The 26,374-nt window shown below is 43.3% G+C and overlaps 1 protein-coding gene across 1 annotated transcript in view; it reads left to right on the top strand.

The window, feature by feature from the left end:
* The window catches only part of KLHL15 (kelch like family member 15), a 179,860-nt gene that overhangs the window by 12,753 nt on the left and 140,733 nt on the right, over positions 1-26,374 (top strand). Inside the window, exon 2 of the mRNA XM_069204822.1 lies at positions 14,591-15,302. Coding sequence (XP_069060923.1) covers positions 14,598-15,302 — 705 coding nt within the window. The 5' untranslated portion in view covers positions 14,591-14,597. The remainder of the gene's footprint in view (positions 1-14,590; positions 15,303-26,374) is intronic.

The raw sequence follows: 26,374 nt of genomic DNA, 5'->3' as shown, positions 1-26,374 counted from the left end.
CGGGGAAACCCGCCGCCACGGAATGGTCTGTCCAGATAAAGGGGAGGGGGTGTCAAAGGTTAAAACATTCTTATTTGTAAAGAATTAAATCCAGAGTATGGCCTGCCGAGTTGGTAGGGCCTTTAATTTTTTTGGTGCAGACCCAGTATTTTTAAGTCAGAGATGAGTTGCACAACCTCTGGTATGGAGGAGTTTTCCCCAGGGTAATTTAAGTTGCCCAGTAAACGAAAATATTGTGATGACAATACATGTGTAGATAGGAGTTCGATTAAACAGTGGCTAAACTTTTTTTTTTAAGTCCGGAGTACAATAAGCTAGTGCTCCTTTCCAACAGTCATTAGAAGTGAATTCAATATTAAAAATGCATCCTTTTACCTAGTCTGTGTGTAGTGTCAATAAGAGAAACTCTGACTTTGTCTTGAAAGATGATGGCATTCCCGCCATCGGTTCTGGCTTCTCTGTTGAGTCTGAGCATACAGTAGTTATCTGAAAGTGTCAGCGTAATGGCAGGTGAGATAGTGGGACTCACCAGTGAGAAATCAGACGTCTGGCATCAGATAGAAGATGGGGTCCCAAAGTTCTATGATGTATTTCTGTAAGGATCCAACATTACAGAGGAGGCAATTAGGGCGGCGTAGAGCCTGGGGAAGTGAAGGATGTAGGGAGGCTCTCAGTATCTCCAGAATAATATTCTCCGACACTCCAGTATTGTTGTCGGTAGTCTACCTCTCTCCAGTATGTTGCCTCTAGGTCTATCGCAGATACAGGCAAATTTACATTCTGAACAGTCTATTGGGCCTTCTAAGTAGTAAGGGAAGCCACTAGTACAGTGTTTGACCCGAGTTGTGCAAGACATAAGCATTGTGTAATGTATGCAAATAAACAATCAAGCTGTACGGGGGCACTGTGATATAATTATTGCACAGGATTTAAATTCCCAATTTAGTTATTCTAGTTGGAAACTGTGTAGTACGTCACCCAAAAAAGGCCACAAAGGTATCAAAGATAATGATAAAAATCTTTCTGGTTTTCAAATCATGATCAAAAAACTGCCTGGCTTCATATGTCATGTATGTGAAATATGTTATATCCAGAAGTAGTTCACAATTCATGAATCCATTCCACAGGCTTCCTTTATTGTATTTTTTTTTTTTTTTTTTAAATGGTGACAGTAGGTCGCCCATATTAAATTGTGAACAACTTGACAAAGCATGCAGACAAACCTTTTGATTTTGAAAAGCCTTATGCTTTTTAAAAGTCCCATATACGCCATTTGCTGTTTAAACGATTAGAGCCCGCAGAGATGCAAACTCTCATGTGGTACTTCACAGACCACGGACACAGACTACAAATAGAGTGTTAGTTGCCCCCTGTAATATTTCTTTGGGCGATTTTCATTCGAGATTTGCATCATGTTAATTCTGTAAGGTTCCTACAGGAGGGAGTTCAGGTGTGTAATACCATCTGAAATGTAGATTTCTAGTGTCTTTAATAAAATTAAGACTTTCCGTCATAAATTACTAGGAAAATCTACATTTTATGGCAAGACCGGAGGCTCATATTATGCAAGTTTAAAGCATACTAATGACATCAAAGGCCACATGCTGAACTTGTTTGCAATAAAACACCTTAAACACATTATCATTAGACCATTCAGCTGATCTGAGAATATCCTCTAAACGGGAACCGGGCCAAAAGGCTTTAGAAGCCATAGCCCCTCTAGTAGAGTGGGCACCAAAAGTAGAAGTGTCAATGCCAGATAAGGACATAATCCATCTAACCCAACGGGCCAAAGTTGGAGAAGAAACAGGTTTAAAGGGTTTTTTGAAGGAAATCAGGAGCTGGGAAGAAGTGGGAGATCTCAAATCGGCTGTTTGTTGTTCATATATTTTTTAACATTTTTCCCAGACCACCCTAAATTATGTGTGGGACAAAGGATAAAATACTGAAGACAAATTAGTTTTAGTACGTCTATGAACAGTGATATCTAAAGCTCTAACATCTGAAAGACGTTTAAAAGAAACCAAACATAGGAGCATGGCTAGTTTCGCAGACAGTTTTTTCAATGGAAGCATGTGATTGTCCGGCCATGATAAAAATAGGTTAAACACAACATTGACATCCCACAAAGAACTGTATTTGGGTAAAGGAGGATTCGAGAACTTTACTCCCTTCAAAAGTCTACAAACCAGAGGGTGCTCCCCCGCAGGCTTACAATTGATGTAAGGGTGAGAAGAGGAGATCACCAATCTGTACAAATTAATTGTGCGGTATGACCTACCTTTACTAGCTTCGGCTGCAAGGAAATTGACTATGAAAGTCACATCTGCTGAAAGGGGATCAATGTTTTTTCCCATGCACCAGCTTTGCCATAAGGATAATGCTGAACTGTAGGCCTTTTTTGTGCCTGAAGCCCAGGAACGTTCAATGAAGCTTGAAGGTTCTGCCATAATCGAAGGGATTGGAAGGGAATCCCCAACAATTTTCACCCAGAAAGGGAAAGAAGGTTGTCTATAATCAAGTTGTGAGACATACCGAAAGGGTTGGTAAGAAGTTCTGGAAAGGAGGGAAGAAGAAAGGGGGGGTTCTGTTGCTAATTCCAGTAGAGAAGGAAACCATACCTGGGATTGCCAGAAGGGGGCACTAGAACTACCATCGCTTGTTGGCGTCTGATGTGTGCTATGAGCCTGGTTATCATAATAAAAGGAGGAAAGGCGTAGTTGAGGAATGTTGACCAATCCTGGGAAAAAGCATTGAATGCTAGAGCAGACTGATCTGGTCGCCAACTGTAGAATTGGGGCAACTGAGTGTTGAGACGTGATGCAAAAAGGTCTATTTGAAATGGACCCCATTTGCGAGAAATAGCCTGAAAAGTTTCGGGATGAAGCTTCCAATCGCTGGAGTCTTGAAGGAAATGAGAATGCCAGTCCGCTACCGTGTTGAGATTTCCTGGAATGTATTCCGCTCGGACTGAGATTTTTCTTTGAAGACAAAACTCCCAAAACCCTTTAGCTAATTCCGCTAAAGGTTTGGATCTTGTACCACCCAGACGGTTTATATACCTGACCGCCAAAACGTTGTCCATTCTGAGAAGAACCGCGCAAGATACTCAATCTCCTGCCAGACTTTTGACCGCAAAGGAGCCGGCAAGCATCTCTAAACAGTTGATGTGCAACTGTGACTCCTGTAGAGACCATGTAGCCCCAGTCAAGATTGTGCCACATTGTGCTCCCCATCCCGAGAGGCTTGCATCGGATTCTAATACAAGATCTGGGGCTGACGCAAAGATGGTCCTGCCGTTCCAGGCGTCTAAATGGTCTATCCACCATTGGAGTTCTGGACGTGAATCGTGGTCTAAAACTACGTTGTCTGAATAAGACAGTCCCCTTTGAAGATGAAGTATTTTGAGTCTTTGGAAGGCTCTGTAATGAAGAGGACCTGGAAAGATAGCCTGGATGGAAGAATAGAGAAGGCCTACAATCCTTGCCAGAGATCTGAGGGAAATAAAGGATTTGCGTAGGATGAGGGTAATTTCCGACTTTATAGACTTCACTTTTGTGGGTGGAAGTAGAAGAGTAGCTGACACTGAATCTATGAGAAAACCTAGAAAAACTATACGTTGGACTGGAACAAGAGGGGACTTTTCGTTGTTGATTAAGAAACCGAGATCGGTGAGAAGAGAGGAAGTTAGAAACAGATGGGATTATAGGAGAGTATACTCCTGGTTCATAATGAGTATATCGTCTAGATAAATGACTAGTCGAATACCTTGTGCTCTGAGAAAGGCCACTACCGGCCTCATGAGTTTTGTGAAACACCAGGGTGCTGAAGAAAGGCCGAAGGGAAGAAAAATGATAACATTTATATATCCATTCGAATTGAAGGTATTTTCTGATATCTAGATGCATAGGAACGGACAGATAAGCGTCCTGGAGATCCAAACAAACCATCCAATTGCCCTGTAGAAGAGAATCCCTGAGATGGAGAATAGTCTCCATTTTGAAGTGACGATAGACCACAAAATGGTTGAAGTGTTTCAAATTGATGACAGCGCATCTTTTTGTTCTTTTTTTGGACGAGAAAAATCGAACTGAAAAAACCTGAGGGGTCTGGGTGGCAGGGGAGGATGGCATGATTTTGTAATAGAACTTGTATTTCTGCTGAAATCGTCTGAGACATTTCCTGGGAAAACTTATGAGGTTGAGGAAAAAAGGTCTGGAAAGGTTTTGAATAGAACTCTATGTTGTAACCTCGAACAGTGCTTAACACCCATGGATCTGAAGTTAATGACTGCCATTTTGGAAGGAACAACGAAAGTCAACCCCCTACAATAGGAGGGTCAGAACATTGACTTACCAGTTTGGGCTTGAATTCTGGAAGCTCTGCCGCCTCTGTTGCGGAAACCACGTCCTCTTTGGGGATAGAACTGTGGTCTGTACTCTTGATAAGAGGCGTTGAAGGCACCGTGGAAACCTTGTTGATTATACGAGCGGCCGGCAAAGCGGTTCCTGCCTCTGCCGGCCCTGGCGAAAACCCGATTGTGGAACATCTTTTTCAGCGATTGCTGTTCTTTGTCCAGTGAAGCAAAAGTGGAAACATATTTGCTTAGTTCTTTGATAAAATTATCATCAAAAAGTAGTCCTTCCGCCTTGATCCCAGGGTCCGATCCAGCCAGATTGACCAATTTAGGATCTAATTTGAGGAGGAGGCCCTTCCTGCGCTCATGGGTGTTCGCCGCCTTGGCATTGCCTAAAAGGCAAAAGGATCTTTGCACCCGTAGGTATAAATCCATCGGATCAATGGGACAGTCATTAAGACGGGCAGATTTGGCCAAGTCGAAAATACGGGTGAGAGGACCCACTACGTCCAGCAGCTTTTCCTGGCAAGTTGACCAGGCTTTATCAACACCCTTGCGAGGGTCCTTACCAAACTCTGTGAAGAAAGGTGATTAGGGAAGGATCAATAGCTGGAGTGGTTGTGATCTTAGAAACTAAAGAAAGACGAGGGCGTTCGGAACGGAGCTTGGCTCTAGTTTGTTTGTTTAACGCTGTGCGTAGTCTAGATGCCACATAATCGCCCACATGGTCCGCAGGGAACCACTCTGTTGAATTGGGATGATGTATATCTATTGGGTTGAACATAGGAACCCCTTCCACATCAGCCTCTACTAGAGGCTGGGTAGTCTCATGCACCATCATTTTTGCTTTCTTTTGAGGAGGAGGAGAGAAAACTGAATCATCATCATCATCTGAAAAATTTGTGTCAGAGACGGAATCTGAACCATCATTATCAGTATCTAAAATACTGGAGATCACAATAGGCGCAGCAATATTTTTTTTATTTTTTTTGGTACACTTGAGCGACGGTTGAAAATGTAAAACCTTAGAACCCTCCTTCAAAAGAGCCTTATGAGAAACCTCGTCCTCTGCCTTGTGTGAGGAAACCTCACTAATCAATGCCTTTTTTGAAATATTTTTTGAAGAATGGGCCAGAACCGTCTTGGAAAACATATTTAAAATTGAATTTTCAATTTTTTTTGGATAATTTATTTATAGAAGATGACACAGCTTGTTCAGCAGAACTCTGGATAAAACCAGAAAGCTGCTCATTGATTTGTTCCTCCTCCTCAAGGGTATTTTTATTAAAAGAACCCTCCATTTCCATAGAAGAAAAAATAAAAAATTAATAAGGAAACAAAAGATACAGTGAAAGGGTTAGTGTCACTGAGACAGAGAGAAGAAACTCCCAAGCTCCGCCTATGGGCGGAGAAAATATGCCCCGAGGGAAAACCTGAACGAAGGAGGAAACCAGAGCTGAGCAGCGGTAAGAAAAAATATTTAGTGTAATGCAAAACCCGACTACCGGCCTGAAATGGCAGTTTCTGAGATGCGCTGACAGGAAAATTAAGTCGCGCTGTCCAGAAATGGCAGTTTAGAATGCCGAACTCACAAAGGAAACACACATGCGCGCGAGGAGAGGCACGCAAGAGCAGAACAATGCAGCTACACGCTGCCTAAACAGAAAAACGGGAATAAACGTCACTGAAATGCAGCGTTAGTACATGATATTAAATACATTGGTAATACAATTGATTAAACGAAATGACAGAGCGTAAATGTAAAATACTTATCTTGACTGCAAGCAGCAAGAAAAGAGGGATGTTCACAGTCAAGATACGTATTTAGGGGTGAGATCACCTGTCATTGGTGGGTTGCTTGAACTACTATTCGTCTCCAATTGGCCCGTTTTCCTTTGGCCTTCTGGGAGTTGTTGTTTTTCTTGACTGCTGCTATTTCATTAAAAAAGAAAAGATTAGGCATAATACTCACCTCCGGTCTTGCCATAGAATATTATAAATAATTGTCATTATGAGTAAAGTATTAGTTGTCTGTGAATTAAAGATTATTTCCATTTTAAAGAGAAAGCTTTATTAGGACAATTATTTATGGAGTGTTAATGCTGTGCAATGCTGTGTTCCGAGTTACAGCACACCCTTAAGTCAGCTTTGGACTGTTCTGCCCAGCTGCCCTCAGAAGAGTGTTATGAGGGATACTTGGTCTCCATTTTGAAGGTCTTTGATGGGGAGCCCCCAAGGCTCCAGGGGCGAAAGACCCAACAGACGTAATTGGTCCTGGTAGTTTCTTAATGTCCTAAGATCACCTGAATCGGATTTCCGAAATACAATATTAAGGGGCTTCACTCCAATCCACCCCGCTCCAATCCAGTTCATACCCATCCCCCAAGCCAACCAAAACCAATCCAGTTTACCCCATTTAAATCCACACCACTCCAATCCACCCCGTCCCAGCTCAGTCCAGCCCGCACAGTACAACCCACCCAGCCCACCCCTCTTCACCCCAATCCACCCACCTCACTCTACTCCAACCCACCCATTAGTCCACCCCACTCAATCCAATCCACCCACCCCATTCAATCCAAACCACTCCACTACAATTCAATCTACCCCCTGCAATCCATCTCCATCCAACCTCACCACCCCAGTCCAATCCACCACATCCTACCCCAATCTGATCGACTCCAATCCACCCCACTGCAATCCAATCCACCTCACACCACGTCAATTCAGTACACCCCACTCAATTCCACCCCACTCCAAACCTCCCCACCCAGTCCACCTCACTCTACTCCAAGCCACCCAACTAAGTTTAGTCCACCTCACTCAATCCATCCAGCCCACTCCAATCCACCCCTTTCCAATCCAATCCACCCCAACCCGGTCAACTCCAATCCATCCCACTCCGTCCCCTCCACCTCACTTCAATTTGCCTTACTTCAATCCAGTCCTGTACAATCCACCTCACCCCAATCGACTCCATCCGTTTCACGCCACTACAATCCACCCCACCCAACCCACCCAAATCCAGTTTACCCTATTTCAATCCACACCACTACAATCAACCCCGCTCTAATCCAGTCCACCCCACTCAGTACATCCCATCCAGCCCACACTTCTCCACCCACTCGGATGCACCTCACTCTGTTCCAATCCACCATACCTCAGTCCACCACACTCAGTCCAGTCCATCCAACCCAGCACTCTCCACCTGAATCCACCCCACTCCAGTCCAATCCATCCCCCTCTAGTCCATCCCACTCCAATTCCCCTTCCCCCAGCACACTCCAATCCACCCCATTCCAATTCAGTCCACCACATCCGAAGCCAATCCACCTTGGTCCTATCACTTCAATCCAAACCACGTACCCCAATTCAATTTAACCCACCCCAATCAAGTCTACGCCACTACCTCAAGTCACTCCAGCCCACTCCACGACACTACAATCTACGACACTCTGCCACTGAACCACTGGACTCTACTCCCCTCTAAACTCTACTCTCCCTACTCCACTCTTTACAAAGTCACTCTCTGATACTCTACTCTTTGACACTCTACGACACTCCACTCCATCAACTTTTAGTCATGCTTAACAGCAACCACACTGGTGTACAACATGGCAAAAACACATTGCCAAAGCCAATAGCGCTTGAATAGGCGAGACCTATTGGCTTTGACGAGGCTAGATTTTAATTTGTGACAACACCCACCCAGGTCTATGTTGTTCAGAATCCGTGACACTGAATGAAATTAGGCTTTTATTGTCTTCTTCAAATTGTTGCTATTCTGCATACACCAAGATGAAGTTTTGGGTGTTTGGTAACAATGGGTGTTGGAGGGACTGGACAAAGGCTTAGAGCTCTGTGGGGAAAAGGAGATGTGCAGTTACATTTTACATCTTTCATTTCTTGTGGTATGGAAATGTGTTTATTTCCCAGGAGTATTTCATTTCCTGAGATGTGCTTCTATAACTTTCTTTACATGCAATGTGAGAGAGCTGTACAGCCCTTACTTTAGCGCATGATCAATATCTTTGGAGTTGATGTTAGAGTTGCGGGCAGTATGATTTTCTCAAGGTCCCTACCTCTGTCATTAAAGTGTCTAGAATACAGTCTGCTCTAAATTACAGTGGCCTCTCTGGGGGGGGGGGGAAGAGATTTAAGTGCTGATTAATATTGCATGACATACTGCAGACTACAAAGTGGGTGAGATGAGGGTGTAAATAGGTGTTTGTGATATGCCATGATTGAGACTGCTGGAGTTGAGGCTGAAAACCACGTGAGTTTTTAAAATGCCTGTCACAGTTGCATGCTTATCTAATCCCTACCTTGGCGCCTCGGCAGAGCACACAGAGCAGTGGTTGTTTAAGTGTCAATTATAATTTCCTCAGAAGTTTCTGTAATTTTGCTCCTCATGCAGCATGGGAGTATTGTAGTGTTCATGCTGTAAACTATTGGCTGTCACAATGTCATAAATGTGTTCAACTACAGGCCCACCAAGTCCCAGGCCTCTGGGCAGAGCTCGCAGAGAGACAGTCATGTGGGAATGTGTGAAGGCGGTGCACATATGTCTAACTGTTAACAGCACTAAAGGAAAAAAACATGCAGATTGTGTGTGTGCGCGCGCGTGGCTTGGCAGCTCACAGCCCTTAAAAAGTCAATTAATGTGTTCAATTGAAAGGTGTTTGAGTTATTAGGCAATGCCTGATCCAATATGAGGAAAGAAGCTCCTGTCTAAGGACAGTAGCATGCAAGGAGGACGCATCATACTTCTTCTCTCACCAAGGACATTTCTGGACCATTTCACAACACCTCCAAGCGTCTTGATGTCCCAGGGAACTTCAGACAGCCCACCACATTGATCACTAGTTGAGCTTTTTTGACAGCCCCTAGCCTGTCCTCCTTCACTCTGGCCTTGACCTCACACCCAACTTCTCAAAATAGTCCCCTCTTGTAGATGTTGTGTCCCTCAGTTCTTGCTGCCCTCCTGGAGACCTTGTGCCCCATTTCCTTCAGTCTGTACTCCCTTCAGCTGGCAGGGAGTCTTGGTAAATATCAGTAGCATTTGATACTTCAGTTTGAGTCATGGCACTAGAGAAAGTTGCTAAAGCCAGTCGTTCAGCAACTGCTGCCAATAAGAACAGCTAAGAAGGAAGCTAAGCACCACTGTGAACTCCTGTGATTAGGAGCTGGCAGTTGCAGTGGTTGCATTTTGATGGAGAATGAGAGCTGGTGAATGATAGGTACATGAGCATAGCGGAACCAAGGCTTGTGTTGAGAAGCACTATGCTCAACTTAATTAACATTGGAAATCTCTTCCATAAGCACCACTTCCTTTGGTGCACATGATACACTTCTCCCTTTTCGGAACCTGACCTCCTTTTCTGTGATTGCTGTGGCACACCTTCAGCCTTGTGCCCTCTTTTCGCATGTTCCTGGAGCCCTCCCTCTTTGAGGTGTCAATGACAGTATGAGAGGTTCATAGAGGTGCAGGTGGAAATCTCAGAGGAGAGAAGTACAGTCAAAGAAAGGTTTAAGGCTTACTTGAGGTATTGCTGCCCTTCTACAGTCACAAGAACCAGACAATCCAGACCATTACTTGGTTCGTATTAACTGGCCAATGTATTTATCCTCATATCGCTCTTCAAATTCCCTCCCTAGTGATCCTACTAATTGCCACTGATAATTCCCCCGTGGCTTGCACTTTTCTGCCCAACAATGGGCAGAAAGACTGCTTGGGGTAATTTGGGTGAATGAGGGCTAGGCCCGATGCCTGGGAGGGCCGCCCCTTACTACTGTGCCCCCCTCCCAGCAGATTGAAGGTTGTAACCTTCAATATGCCCCCCCCAGAGGAGGGGTAAGAAAGACTTTTGTGCCTGAGGGATGGTGGGGAGGATTAGTGGAAGACTTCTTGGGGTTATTTGGATGGGTGAGGTCTAGACCTGAAGATGCACCCACTGTGCCACAAGAAAAATCTCTGGTGTCTAGCGGGCTTACTGCCCCCAGGGCTGGGGACAGATTGGGGGTAACAGCCTGCAAGCTGTCGGGGGGGGGGGCAGAAAGACAGTTGGGTCTAAGGGGACAGAGGAATCAGCCCATTGCTGGGGGGCCGCACTCCCTCCAAATGCGTTTCCTGGTGCTCCAGTGGGCTTTTGTTCTGCTCCCCTACTCAACTGTGGGGCAGATTGGAGGTCAGGTAGGTACCTACACTTAGCAATAGGCCACAGTCCCCCACTAGGTCCAGTCAGGGTCTCAATAAATTAATCCTTGCTCAACCCTTGGTAGCTTGGCCCACAAGCAGTTGGGCTTAACCTAGGAGGCATGTATGTAAAGTATTTATTATCAACAAAACAATAAATAAGTGAAACACAACACAAAAAAAACAATCCAACACCAATTTATAAAAGTTGGAAATATTTGTATCTTTACAATGACACCAAAATAACAAAAATCCAATGTAGGGAACCAGAGATATGACTTTTTTTTTAAAGATTAAAAGTAAAACTAGAGCTTAGAAGCAAATAGTGCTCACAGAGTTAAAAAAAAAAAAAGGTCACACTGGACAGGGACAAAGTCCGGAGTTCAGGCCACCCACAGTGTAACACTTTTACACGTACTTTCAGAAGTGTTTTTTGATTCAGGAAAGTGGTCCCCAGCACCAGCCAAGGGTTCAGAGACTCTGGTTTGCCTCTTGGGGTCTGGGACTACAACTTCAACAAAGCATCTCTGCAGTTTATGTAGCTTTTTACAATAGTTGCACCAAACGTCTGGCTCTTTTTCCAGAGTTCCTTTTTGGGTCTTTGAAGTGTCCACAGACTTGATCCAAGGTTCCAGAAACTCAGAGTTGCTCCTTGGGAGTTGGACTTCAGTTCCCAGAATGCACCTGGTCAGAATCCTCAAATGGCCACTGGACGCTGGTCTCGTCTTGCAGGAATTGATGCAGGGGGTTCTGGGCAGCTCCTTTGTATCTGTAGCTTACAGGGAGTCCACTTCTGGAGTTACAGAAGCACGGCAAAGTCCTTTCCTTGGTGAAGTTCAAAGTGTGCAGCTGATGCAGTCCCTGTAAGTGCAGCTCTCCATGCGGGACAGCTGTGCTATATTTATCCTTGCTCCTGGGGTGGGAAGGATGGGGGTCGCTCCTGTCCAGTGTGTTGCAGGCCACCACACCCTGAGATGACCACTTCTTCTGAAGTGTAGCGAAAATCAATCCCTGAAAGCAACATTCTGTATAAATTCAAGATGGCAAACATTCATTCTTGTACCTTAGATCTGGCTAAGTCTCCCTTAACACAACCCTTCCAGTACCTCTCCTTATCTAATCAGTTGGGCTCCTATCTGTCCAGGGGAGCAGGAAATGAGGGAGGTCCAGTTTCTGTTCCAAGTGTCTTTCTCGCCTTTGAAGACCAGTTTGGCTACTTTTCCCCCATCCTGCTCTGCCATCTGCTGCAGCAGTTCTCCTCCCACCAGATTCTTCCTTTGTCTCAGCCCAGGCACCTTCACGCATCATTAAGGTAGCTTGGCTCAGGGTGCCAGCGGCTGACCAATCAGAAAAGGACACTACAAGGCTGAATTTGTTAACTTTCAGAAAGAGTTCTAAAACTCTTTCCCTTTTCTAGTTATATTAATGTCGACATTGGCAAGTTGTTGGAATTATTACAACATTTAATTTGGTATCAAACATGCTGTATTTAGCTCTTAAAATAAAGTCTCCCAATGTTAGCCTATGGAGCCCATTGACTACAGTGAGGAAAAACAAATGAGGCTGTTTTCCCCTCACCAGGACTTATAAAACATATTTTATAAAGTCCCTGCTTATATTTACACTGCACCCAATCCTGGGGGCACCGAGGACAGACCTTAGGTGTGACCTATATGCGATAATAAGGTAGTTTGACACTTTGGAATTATTTGTAATTCCGGAGTCAAATTTGGGGTTCATTTTCTCTTAAAAGCAGTCAGCAAGGCAGGCCTGCCTTTACAATGGCAGTGCACCTATGGGTGCACTAACTATACGGGGTCCCTAAACCTACATGCCCTACAATGTACTAGGGATTAATAGGTAGGTTGTCAGAGTCAATTCTAATCAGGCCTAATTTGCATATACCATTTTAAAGAGTGCACTGGCTCTGGGACTGGTTAGCAGTGCCTAGGGCGCAGTCAGAGTCAGAAAACACCTTTATATGCTAAAAATGGGGGCAAAGAGTGAGGTGGCTTCTGCAATAAGCCCAGTTTTCCTACAATATTAATTTTACACGGGAAACCCTAACACCAGGTTTAATTTTGAGCACAACTTCCACTGTATCTGTTGACTCAATGGAAGCTGTGCTCTCTAGTGTTTAGCGGAGTCTAACTTTTACATAAATACCTGAAAGTTAGGGACATCCTACAGATGTGGGGAATCCCAACATAACCCTCAATCTTTGCTATTACTGTGGTACGGAGGGAGGAATAAAAGGTATTGTCTCCTCACAAAATAGGATAGGGGCAGAAAAAGTGTTACTCATAAAATTAGTTTTCCCCTAAAAAACGCTGCTCAAGTTTATATTAAAAGTAGCTAATTGCAGAGCAAGAGGTGTCTGTGGAAAGAACTGATGTTTAAAATGCTACATTGATAGCACTGTATAGTTACATTACACAAGGTAAACATGGGTATAACCGTTACCCGTTGGACAGAATTTGGGAGGAAAGAAACTGAAGACAAGAATAAAAGGATTTAGGAAGAGAGATTTGATTCAAAGAAATGTTAGTATTGTGCTCCCCAGAAAACCAAAAATCATTTTAGTCGGACGTCCTGTGAACGGTCACTTAACCCTATTGTCATAGAAAGGCAAAGTTTCGCACATCTTAATTAGGGAAGCAAATGGCCGATTAGTGTCAGAAGAATGCAGTGCTTTCAGTGTACATATCTACTACATTGCTATTGGCATTTGCCTACAAAGGAAGAGGGTAGGAAGAGCTTTTAATTCCATAATTTAACGAATTATCATGCCCAAGATATTTCATGGCTTTTTGAATAACCCAGCTGTGGTAGAGGCATGGAGAGGTAGAAGAAACACACAGTGGTGCACATGTAAAGTAACAAACTCCTCTTCATGGATCTTGACATAGTTGGTGCAGTGTCTATTTAAGGCTTACAGGTCAATTTATGATCTACAGACTAAGGTAAAAACTAACTGTATGTGTGTATCATTATTATGTTGCTAATGATAGTTTATTGTTTCATTTTGATTTATGGAAATTCTTTGCTCTGACTTGACACAAAGCATGGATCCATACAGATGTCATCATTGATGCTAGGTGCTCATGAAAATGTAGTGACTAAAAAGGATTGTGATACTATGTGGGCATCAAAGCAATATTACTTACCATTTTTTTATGAAGGCATTTTTCTTGGCATGATGGTAATATTTACAAATGTGATTTTATTGTAATCATGCTTTATTAAATTCAGAAACATTATCAGACGGTTTTAATTAGCCACATGCAATGTGATCCCTATGTGATTTGTAATTAACACTTTTGAATTACATTGTCGACTTCCATTTGTAGTTGTTGATATGGCCACACCTACATGATAATTCTATGGATGAGTCCATGGTCGTGTTTCTTAGTAGTGTCTCTGCAGTTATGACTAGGCCTGGGCAAAATTTCTGCTGGACCGGCATAATCTTGTTAAATGTGTGAAATTGCACTACTACGCCGCATTGCGTAATTGTGTGCTGTGGACACTTTTCATTATAAAGTATACCACAAACACTGGTTTTGCATTTCGTGCACTTCTTCCTACATTTGGCCTAATTATGTGAAAGCAAATAGCGCTACTTTTGCACACCCATAGTAATAACCCAGATCTTTATCTAATTCATAAATGCAGTTTTGCTATCGGATGTTTTCTGATGGAAGCCCTTTCCACCAAATGGATGCTAACGAGTCGAGTCTTCATTAAATGTATTAAATTTGGATCATTCATCAGGTAATTACAGGCTGGGACAATTTAATAGGTTTGAAAGTCATTGTAGGCATTCTAGAGGTTTGCAAAGTACGGCTTATATTGCAGACACTAAACTGTGATGAGTCACCTCTGCTGTTTTTGATAAATCTGTCATGTTTTGCAATTTTATGCTGTCTTGTTGAAAGCCTTGGCATGCAATTGCCTTGGTCCTATGCTTACTTGTTAAAGTCTACATCTTGTGAGATGTATGAGTAAATGGATATTTATGCTTGTTTTTTTTTCAGGTAATTCATGGCAGGGGACGTGGAAGGGTATAGTTCCTCCATCCATGATACCAGTGTCTCTGCTGGGTTTAGAGCACTGTATGAGGAAGGACTGCTTCTTGATGTGACACTTGTCATCGAAGATCACCAGTTCCAAGCCCACAAAGCTTTGCTTGCAACACAGAGCGATTACTTCCGCATTATGTTTACAGCAGACATGCGTGAGCGTGACCAAGACAAGATCCACCTAAAGGGCCTCACTGCAACAGGCTTCAGCCACGTCCTGCAGTTCATGTATTATGGAAACATTGAGCTGAGCATGGCCACTGTTCATGAGATCCTGCAAGCCGCCATGTATGTCCAATTGACAGAGGTGGTGAAGTTTTGTTGTTCTTTCTTGATGGTGAAAATATGCTTGGACAACTGTGCAGAAATCATGCGGCTCCTGGATGACTTCAGCGTCAACATCGAGGGAGTCCGGGAGAAGCTAGATAAGTTTCTGCTGGAAAACTTTGTTCCACTAATGTCCAGACCTGACTTTTTATCATACCTAAGCTTTGAGAAGCTCATGAGTTACCTGGAGAATGACCTGCTGAGCAGGTTCCCTGAGATAGAGCTATACGAGTCAGTTCAGGCTTGGCTGCGGCACGATAGGAGACGCTGGAGGCACACGGATACCATCATACAGAACATCAGGTTTTGCTTGATGACACCATCCAGTGTGTTTGAGAAGGTTGGTGCATTTGAAAGCAGTAGTCAGGATTCATCACTTAGCTAGGGCAGCATGCCAACAATAGGTAAGATTCCCAAACCTGCTAGGAAAAATAAGCACGGAAATAAGTGCATCTATATTTTAAAGCATGTGTTTGTCAGCTTTCTAGGGATTTTTTTTCGTTAATAAAATGGGTTGGTTTGGAGACACTGACTTCTTTCTATATTTCCACTTTAGTAGCAATTTAAACTGTCATTGTCGTTTAAAAGGGGAAATTTATAGTTCACAATCCGTAGTGGGGTGGTGAATAGGTTATTATAACCAGCAGTGACATTTGTAATTGGTGTTGAAAGAGACAACGTGGTATACCATCCAGTTTGCTCAGAGTGGAAACAGCTGTATTTTTCTATATTGTTCAGTCAGGAAGGAAGTCTGTGAAGAGCTTGGGTTTGAGTAGCTTGACACTCTGAAGTTGGATATATATTTTTTGAGCAAACAAGGTGTGATTCCAGTGTTTGGGAGTCATCCTAAAACAGGTTTGGTTACTTTCTTTGCAGGTTAGTGGAGAAACACTTTGAACGTTTTTATTTTTCTTGTTATGGCTGTAGGTCTTTGGAATGGAGGTTTGAACAGTAGTGCAAGATAACTTTAAAGATTTGTTGAAAAGTGGCCCTGTATTTCACTTGTACATGCCGCTAATCAATGTCTCTTCAAAGTATATGACTCTGAAAGGGAACTTTGGGCACTTGGAGGTGGGGCCTTCAAAAGGAGTTTAGGCCTCTTCCAATATTTCAGTCTTATTTGCTGGTCTTGCTTCATATCTATAGTGCCATTAATTGGCAAGCCTTAAGATACAGAGTCACATTCAGACACAAATTATACATCCCATGATTTTCAAAAGATGGCAAGTAACTGCACACTTGCTGCTTTTCTGCCTTTGACATTTACAAAATGTCACATGACTTTTAAATATCAGATTTCCTACTCTCATTTGTGTAACTAGAATATGAAAGGCTACATTTAACTTGTTGGTATGGGATCCTCTCAGCCTTTGATAACACCCCTTCTGCAGCTAATGTACACTCTGAAGCTACTGATGACCAGGTCTAGCACAGTTGTAAAAAAAAAAAAAAAAGACAAGGAGCTTCATTGCCTGTAGGACTTTGTGGCCATATTGTCTATGTATTGTTTACGTATTGTTAAGCTTTTGAGTGAGGGTATCCTCTGTGGTGGATCGTTTGAGTAGGTGGACCAAGTGCCTTTTTATGTGTATTGGTGAGCGAATGTCTGGGCTAAGCTAAAGAGGTATCCGCTGGGTAGATCTGTTTAATCATTAAGCGAATGAGTGTGTGCCTGTTATGTATGCGGGATTGAGAGTGGACAGCTAGCATAGTAAGTATGTGTGTGCTAGTATGTAATACTTGGGTTGAATGGCCCATGTTTGTCAGGCACATAATATGGATGGTCCATTTGAGTGTGTTTCTTCCCTGTGTATGATAAGATGGTGAGTGTGGTGTACACATAATAGGTGAGTAAATGTTGCAGGTTTGTAAGTAAGGAAATTGATGTGTATTTGGGACTGTGCGTTTGTGTTTATTTAATGTCATCTTGGTGGACCTGGACAGAGGATCCATGTGCTTGTCTGTATGTGAGGGGTATAAGGGCATGTTTATTAGGCAAGTGAGTGGGGATGAAGAGGAGGGGAAATTTGGTATGTTTGTATGTGGGCACTTACATCTAGGGAAACGTAAGCACTTTGTTTAGTCTACATTAGTTGTCATTCCAAGCTGTTATGCAGTTACTTTAGTAAGGCACTCACTGATAGTATCCATAGTCTCAGACCCAGAAAATGATATAGTAAACAAGTTAATTTTTCTTCACCAAACTCTGATAACACAAATCCAAAGGCAAAACACTGGCACCTGGGTAGGCAGAACCAAGAGTGCTTATGATGCATTTGTCTGTTATCTTATTGCCATCTCTTACATGTTTAACATGACATCATGTTCAGGACTGGTTTTTGTGTAGCCGAACTTTGCTAACTTGCAAGTATTGGATGAAAGATATATAATATGTATATTCTGTTTCCAGGTGTCAGTGGTTTTCTGGAGGTTCAGAACTTACTTAGAACGAGTTTCAGTTAACATGTCTTTGGGAATTAAAAACCTTTCTAGTCTGCACACGTGTGTCCTTGAGTAGGCATACAGCTGATATTTTCAGATGTCTTGTACTACTTGAAATCACTGCTAGCTGTTGCATGGCTAAGGCTGCCACATTTATCTGCCACTAAATATAGCACTTGACTGATACACTTAAAGTAAAAGCAATCAGGAGACTAGCTAATGCCTTAACACCGTTACTACGAGTCAACTCTGTCATTCATTAAATAGAATACTGTACACAATAATTAAACCAATAATTACTGTCATGCACTAGAGCCAGCACATTTTATTTGTCGGTGGTGGCCAATGATATTTCCACTTAGGTTTCTCTTGGCAATTGTAAGGCTAATTCATTTTTTACAATGTAGAGCTAATAATTTAAAGAAAATGGAAATGTTCATACAGTGTATTAGCTTAGAGGCTCACCATTTTATGAAAGGATGGTTACCAGGTGATCATCCACTTGGCATGCAGTTCTGTCTTTTAATGTATCCCCTCTAATTAACCACTTGATTGGCTAAACCATTCTTAGAGTATTATGTACTTATTGTTTTTTTATTAATTTATGTACGCTTTTCTAGCTCTGCAAGCATAAGTAACCATGTAACTAAGTTAACATTGGCGTTATCCAGCTATCCTCATGCAGTTGCATCATGCATATTACTAGGTTCAAATAGGCAAACACAACATAAGTATGTCTATCTGTGCTGTAGTTTCCTAAAACAGTTTTGGGCAGTCCATCTTGTAGTTAAAGATCATGGCTTTGAGACCTCAGGCAGGCCCTAAGGGGCTTCTATGTGTCCTTTGAATAGATTGTACAGTGGCAAACGCTTCTGCTTGTTTGTCGCACAGAACCATGGGGGTGATTCTGAGGTTGGCGGGCGGCGGCAGCCGCCCGCCAAGCGGGAAACGCCAGAAGACCGTACCGCGGTCAAAAGACCGCAGCGGTCATTCTGGGTTTCCCACTGGGCTGGCGGGCGACCGCCGAAAGTCCGCCCGCCAGCCCAGCGGGAAACACCCTTCCCACGAGGACGCCGGCTCAGAATTGAGCCGGCGGAGTGGGAAGGTGCGACGGGTGCAGTTGCACCCGTCGCGAATTTCAGTGTCTGCTAGGCAGACACTGAAATTCTTTTTGGGGCCCCCAGGGGCCCCGCGGCACCCCCTACCGCCATCCTGTTCCCGGCGGGAGAACCGCCAGGAACAGGATGGCGGTAGGGGGTGTCAGAATCCCCATGGCGGCGGAGCGCGCTCCGCCGCCATGGAGGATTCTCAAGGGCAGCGGAAAGTCGGCGGTACACCGCCGACTTTCCGTTTCTGGCCGCGGCTGAACCGCCGCGGTCAGAATGCCCAGCGGTGCACCGCCAGCCTGTTGGCGGTGCTACCGCGCCAGGGTTAAAATGACCCCCCATGTCTTTTAGCTTGTCTTTCCCAAAAGGTACTGGGCCTGTATCTTGAGCATGCTGAGCTTCACCAGTTAGAAGGCTACTACTGTGAATTTCCTATTTGCTTCAGGGAGTCATACTACATTTCCCAACAGTATAATTGAAGGCGAAGCCTGAACGTCACGTGTTTTCCTGAAATCTACCAAATATAAACAGCTCCAGCCTACATAAATAAAATCATCCTGTATGCAGTGGCACCTTCTACAGAAAGGTCTATTCAAGGGATTAAGTTTCTAACAAATTAACCAGAGTATAAAAAATGCATAAATCTCCACTCGTATAAATTGAGGGCAGTGTGGGGGCACAGCAATAGTGCAAACATTGATCAGCAGTTTATTCTCCTAAATCCACACCTCGAGCTGTGTATACTACGTCCACCCTTAGTTTCACCTTTGCATCATATATTTTTGACACCCACCATCTAGTTTCTGGTATTTGTATAAAACAAGACAAAAGCTGAAACTCCAGGTGTTTCTTTGGGGATAGCAGCATAGGTGGTACTGACTGTATATTGGAGTTGAAAATATATGAAAGTTTCTAGTGCTGTGTCAGACCTCTTTACTTTCTGGTCACCCAGTGTGAGAACTTCACAATGAACTAAATATCTTGCCCACCTTTTGTCTTCTTGTTGTGTTAAGTGAGATGGTAACTAATTCTTGTTAGACTAAGCAATGGGTTATGATAAAGTGGGAGCTCAAGTGAATATACATGTATGCCTTCTCATAACAAGCCTCTAGGAGTGAGTGCAGCTGCTTCAATCAGTGGCACATGTCATTTTGCTTTTGTGGCTAATACTGTCTGTAGTGTGCCCCCGAAATCAGCTCCCCTCGACTACGTTGTGTGTGGTGCATTAGATGTGGAATCCTACCAAGCGCCACAGACTGGGCCTGTTCAACATAAAAAGTGCTGATCACGAACTGAAACTACTAAGCCACCCTTCTGAAAAGGCATGTCATGATTTCCCACCATATTCATGTTTTTTTCCCCCCTGACCTCACCAATTGAAATAAAGTAGATCTGAGATATGGGGAAAAAAACAAAACAATTTGGGAAGTGATATCCAGTATAAGTCTAAATATTTAGACATAGCTATAATTTTAACTAATGCAGTTCTGCTTGCAAGGGATAGTGTAAATGTTATAGACCAATTGTAGTATTAAATGTCTTTTTTGGTCACAGTTCTATAATTATCTTTGGGTACCACATTACGAGCTCTAAGAACTGTGATTCGCACCAGTGGTGTGGAAATTCCAGTTCTATTGGACACGTGCTGTACATTAGTAGGTATATCTCAGACTCGTCCTAGTTTATTTCTAGAGTATCCACCAAGTTCAATTTTCTGTAATCATCGAGGGACCTTTCAAATCCGGATATTTAATGAACAGCATAATATGGTCTTCCTAAAGAGACCCAAATAACTGGCCTCAAGAAACTTTAATCCAGTTTGTGTTTAGTATTCCCTGATTCAACTTACCAGTGACTCTATGGCTGTCACAAAAAGTAGCAGGGAGATTTAGGCAGCCCTGCCTCATCTTAGCAAATTGTAAATGGTTCTGCCATAAAGCCTTAAATCTTAACCTTGGCTTTAAGCTCTTTATGAAATTTAAATGGCTAATCATGTAGTCGCTCTTTCAAAGACTTCGCAGCACTGCTATTAAGCATACTCACTGTGGAATCAAAGGCTTTCTTGCCATCAAGAAACTCTGAGACTGCCAGAAGCTCAGGCTTCAGCTGATATATAACAGCAAATAAAGTTCATAGGTAGTGTAAGTTACCCTGCTAGAAATAAATCCAGATTGGTCCTGTAATACTAATTTATTCATTAGCGTCTGCTTGCAATAACTTTTGTTAGTATTTTGTTATCCACATTTATTAAACACTCTGGCCTGTAAGACTAACACAGTAGACTATCCTTATCAAGGTTCAATAGCGCTGTGATCACAGCTTTCTGTGCAGTTTGCAGGAGGATTCTGTTGGCTAATGTCTCCTCAAACACAGCAGCAAGTGTATCTTTCAATTCCTTATAAAAAAAAATGTGTTAAGCCATCAGTTTCCAAGGACTCAAGATGGCTGGGAAGCATTAACAATCTTTCAGAGAACTCAGACAAGTCAGTATCAGGTTCATAAGTGTTCACACAGATGGTTGGTTTATCGAATAGATTTGCAGTAATGATGCAGCATTCGCCATCTGAATTTGCATAAATTCTCAATTTGAAATCAGCTGCTCGTGGAATCTCTCCGCCACCTAACTCTCCCACTTTTCTCCAGTCCAACCATCCGTGGCTTCACAGATATTATTTATGGGTGTCATTTAACCAGGCAAGCATGACATTCAGATATTTATCTTCTTGTTGTCTAGATATAAAAATAATAGGCATATAATTTTCTATAATGTGTAAACCCCTACAGTATGTGTTCACTCTCTCTGATCTCTGAGCTAAAGGATTCCCACACCAATATAACAATGTTATGTGCTTTCTTCTGAAGAGCCAAGCCAGGAATTTACCATGCCTACCGTTACCACCATGCCTTTTAGCTTGTGCATACTTGGTTCCGAAAGCTACTTCTTTATCAGCCAGCTCTTTTAAGGACAGCAGCATCAAATTATTTTCAGCCGGTGAAGCTCCTTCCCTGCACTTGGTATATATTTATAGTTTTCTTCAAATTGACTTGTGCACACCCATCTGTTTACTACACTTTTATAGACTTTAAAGGCTTTCCTAACTACTATTTTTGGGTACCTACATTAATATTGAAATACTCAACAATTGCTGTTTTCATCTTAGTTCTAACATTTAAGGGCCTCCTTGCGCAGGTGTCACAATCTTGCAGGGAGTGTTTCCTGGGTGGGATTTGTAGCTCCAAACTTCACTCGAGAATGATGAAATAGTGTGTGAGTTGTTACGTAATGTTCAAGATGTTTGACCCAAATGTTTGCAATGTAGCCAGTAGTCCAGATTGGACTAAGAGTAGTGTACCACGGAGTTGCATGAACATGAAAGCCTGACTCACACAACATGCATCCACTACTCCCAAGTTTCCATAATTTGGATCAGCTCTCTTGGAGTTGCTTGGCAATCAGTGAACCACACTAAACTTGTGAATTATGGAATCCAAAACTAAATTGCAGCCATCACCCTTATTATCTGTGTTCAACTTGTGACAGGCAAATGTTAAAAATCTGATTAAAAAAACTGAGACATGTCTTTTGTTAGGGGATGGTTGGCATATCGAAAAGCATTGTAGTAATGACCTAATATCTAAGACCTGGGTTCACATAATATATCAATTTTCATATTAGTATGGGAACACACTCACTCCAGAATCCACCTTAATATGAACTGTTTGAAGAAAGGAACCACCTGCCTGTGACCAATTTACAGGCAAAATGCTTCTGTCTCTGTGTTTAAGTGTGCATCATAATGTCAGCACTGTGTTTATTGAAAAAGTCAGCAGCAACCGGAGTTTCCTAGGGTTTTTCAATCTCCTGACATTCCTATTATATGCTAAATTGTTTATATTTGTCATTAGTTAACATTCAAACGAATGCCAAGCCACCGATTATCCTGATACTTTACCTGTATCATACCCTTTATTTTATTTTCAGTGATTTTTTTTATTTTTTGTCATTTTTCATTTTACAAAAATATATTGTGGATTTCACGCAAATTACAAGGCAGTGTGTTTATAACAAACAGGGTTGCAGCTCATGTTAACATACAATAACCAAAACTGTATTGCCCCAGTAAACAAAATTTCACTGACCGCAGTGATATATACAACTTAAATATACCTGTGCATAGGCAATGCCAATCTGCTGCTTATAAAATGTCTTACATTAAAACTGCTTACAACTGCAGTTAACTAAAACCCAAAAAGAAAGTTTCTGCACTCACCAGTGTGAAGGGATTACGATCTGTGCGTGGTTTTCTCTTGGGGGCGTCTCAAGGGTCCAGCAGCTATTTCGCTTATACTATTAGGCTCTCATCCTCTGACTGGGGCATGCATCATGTCATGAGGGAGGGCTCACAGAGGGCTCTAAGGCTATTGATTTGCACCCTCCATCACTACAGAGTTCCTCCACAAGCATATCCCAGTCATCAGAAATTGGGTATTTGCTGAGACCTTTCACTTCCCATGAATGTAAAGCCGCACACTCTGCCTGTGCCCACACAACACCTACGCAGCAGAGGCATGAGAGTTTGCCACTTTCTATTTAGGGGTGATTAGTCACTTTACTAATATGAGAGCCATGTTCCCACCATTTGTTTTTTTAAGCATGATGAGTGAGACCAAGTAAACAGATCCTCCCCTCCCCCTCCCCCCCCTCTTCCAGGTGTAGGCCGTACCCAAGCAGCGTGTGAGGTGTGCAATGTCTTCCCTCCAATATTCCACCAGTAGTGGGCAGGACCACAGGATATGTAGGAGCTCCACATCCGGGGCCAGGCAGCGGTAATTAATTTTATATGGAGTTAAATAGGCTCTGCATATTTTGTAAATTTGTATTAGCTTCCAACTCGCATAACACCTGTAGATCAACAATCTTCCGGATCCCTCCCAATCTGAATCCTGTGCCAACCACAGCACCAAAACGGCCCTGATCGCTGCCACTGATGACCTCAGAACCCACATCGACTGGGGAGAACAGTGGCCCTGCTTCTCCTCGTCCTTTCAGCAGCATTCAACACCATATCCCACCACACACCTTATCAAGATACTTCATCACATAGAAATCCACCTGCTTCCTCACTCTTCGCATGCTCCCGAAATCTTCAAATGGCTGCTTGTCAGCACCAGATGAACCGTCACTCAAGCTCTAGCCACAACTACTACGGCAACGCACTGTACCTAGTAATCACCACGCATCTCCTGAAGAAACTACAGTCTGCACAGAATTCAGCGGCCAGACTCATCCTCGAAATCCACTCCCCCCCACCCACCTCAAGAAGCTTCACTGGCTCTCCATTCAGAAGAGATGTCCATTTAAGACACCTGTCCTCGTCATCCCTCTCCCTCGCACACACTCCCCACATCCACCGAAGCAACAGTGGAGGATGCTCCTTCTCCTACCTCGCTGCTACATCCTGTAACAACCTCCCCATGGACCTACAGAGCTCATCGTTTCTTGTGAAGTTCAAGAAACGAAATTCAATACCTGGTTGTTCTACTGAACCCCTTAGCAGCTATGTTCTCAACTCCTGGGTACAGCTGAGGGTGATTAGCTGTGCTGTATAAATTCTGTTTGATTGATTGATTGATTGATTGAATGTCTGCGCAGTGCTGTGAGAGGAGTAGCCATGTTTGTGCACAGAGAATTAGCCAGCCATTTGGTCAAGTGACTACCGTTGCCAATGCATATCTGTGTTGCCTTCTAAGACGCTGTGGGGGCTCCTGTTGTATGTCTCCCCAGAAATGTCCCATCACTTACATAATAAGAATAAAGTAAGTGTACAGTAGCAATTGACCTGGTGGTAGGCTGGTGTCAGCCATTAATTTTTCTATGGGTAAGACAGTTCCATCCAGATAGAGGTCACCTACACTGTTTATTCCCACCTTTTGCCAGGGCCCCAATTCCCTCAGGTCAACATAAGTCCCCATGCCATACCTTCCAGTAGAAGCATGGGCACGTAAGGTATAACTGACCAAGTGATAAAAAATGTCCTATGAAAACAGTGATACGCAATAGCAATTGACCTGATGGTAGGCTGGTGTCAGCCATTAATTTTTCTATGGGTAAGACCGTCCCATCCAGATAGAGGTCACCTACACTGTGTATTCCCACCTTGTGCCAGGGCCCCAGTTCCCTCAGGTCGACATAAGTCCCCATGCCATACCTTCCAGTAGAAGCGTGGGCACGTAAGGTGTAACTGATCAAGTGATAAAAAATGTCCTATGAAAACAGTGATATGCAACCCGGAAGTGCATCCGGTGTTGCCGCTTTGGTATAGGGGTGGAAAGTATTAAGCAACAGTCTCATACCCCATTGGGGGATGAGTGTTGCTGTGTGTTCCAGATTAGAGATATCAAAGCAGTGCGCCACTTATTGGACCTGCAAGACCAGGTAATTTTGTTCTAAATTAGGTACGTCAAGCCCGTCGCTGGCTGCCCGGAGATATATATATGCACCTTTGTGAGAGTTACTCTGTGACTAGTATTGTGCCATAAAAAGTCACCCATCAAATGTTGTAACGAAAGAAGGGTCTGTGTATGTGTAGCGGGAGATTGGAAAAGTAGTACAGCCGTCATGACAGTACCACCATTGTGGTGAGTGCCACCCGTCCTGCAACAGAGGTCATCACAGTCTGCCAGAATTATATCTGTGCCCTCATGGCATTAACCATGCTAACTAGGTTACCATCCAGGAGGTCTTTCAGCATATGATAAATCGTAATCCTCAGCTATTGAAGGGTTGATGGTTGCTTGGTTAGGCAGGCGCCATCCATGTAAAATGTCGAGTTGGGTGTATGAATGGTAAAGAGAAAGAGACAAGACTATTTCCAGTTAATTCTAATACCTGATACATGAGCAAATTTGAGTAAGTGTTTAGTGGTCGACAGTGTAGATTGAATATTGTTAATATAAAGTAGCATGTCATCTGCGTACATGTCAACCGTCCCCAAAGGGAATGCCTCATTGCTGGACCTGATCTCGCAGAAGGAGCACCAGCGGCTCCAGTGCCCAAAAAAACTAAAGAGGGGATAGTGTTCTACTGAATTAGCTGGGGGGGGGGGGGGGAAAGAGAGAAAAGGGGGGAGGGAGAGGGAGGGAGGAGAGAGTGAGAGGGGAGAGAGAGAGGAGAGAGAGAAGAGAGAGACACTCTCAAGTATACCCTGTACATTGGTGTTACGGTGACGTTCCCACCATTACAACCACGTGGATAGGGGATGTGCATTAGGAGTGGCAGGGGTGGAAAGGAGCGGTACGACTCTACATTGAGAATGCTATTAAAATCCCATCGTAACAACCAGAGAATCCCCGCTCCGCTGACCTAGTGTTGCATACAACTTGTTTAGGAACTGGGCTTGCTCTGTGTGGGGTGCGTCAATCACACGAAGGAGCACATGGTGGGCATCTGGGTGGCCCTCCACCAGGATGTAGTGGCTTTCTGGGTCTTTGATTTTGTATGTAGCAACGAAAGAAACCCCAGCTCTGAACCATATCAGTACCACCCTGTCATAGGTGGAATAATTGATGGAAAACACTTGTCCTCTCCATCTCTTCTGCATTCGACAAGCCTCCAGTTCTGTAATATTAGACTCTTGTAAGTATGCTATGTGTGTCTGTCTCCTACTTAGATATGAATATACTGCATGTCACTCGGAGAGGATGTGTATACCTGTAACATTCCATGTTACACTATTAGTGCAGCCATAACACAGGGTAAGTACTAAGGTGGAGGATTTCCATTCGCGTCAAGCAGGCATTGCCGGTCTCGTCCGGCGACACATTGCCTGAGTGATTGCAGGTCATAACCGTAAAATAAACAATC

The sequence above is a fragment of the Pleurodeles waltl genome, chromosome 8 (genome assembly GCF_031143425.1).
Source record: "Pleurodeles waltl isolate 20211129_DDA chromosome 8, aPleWal1.hap1.20221129, whole genome shotgun sequence".
Classification (NCBI taxonomy): domain Eukaryota; kingdom Metazoa; phylum Chordata; class Amphibia; order Caudata; family Salamandridae; genus Pleurodeles; species Pleurodeles waltl.
The sequence above is the reverse complement of the archived record's forward strand: the minus strand, read 5'-3'. Positions and strand labels throughout refer to the sequence as shown.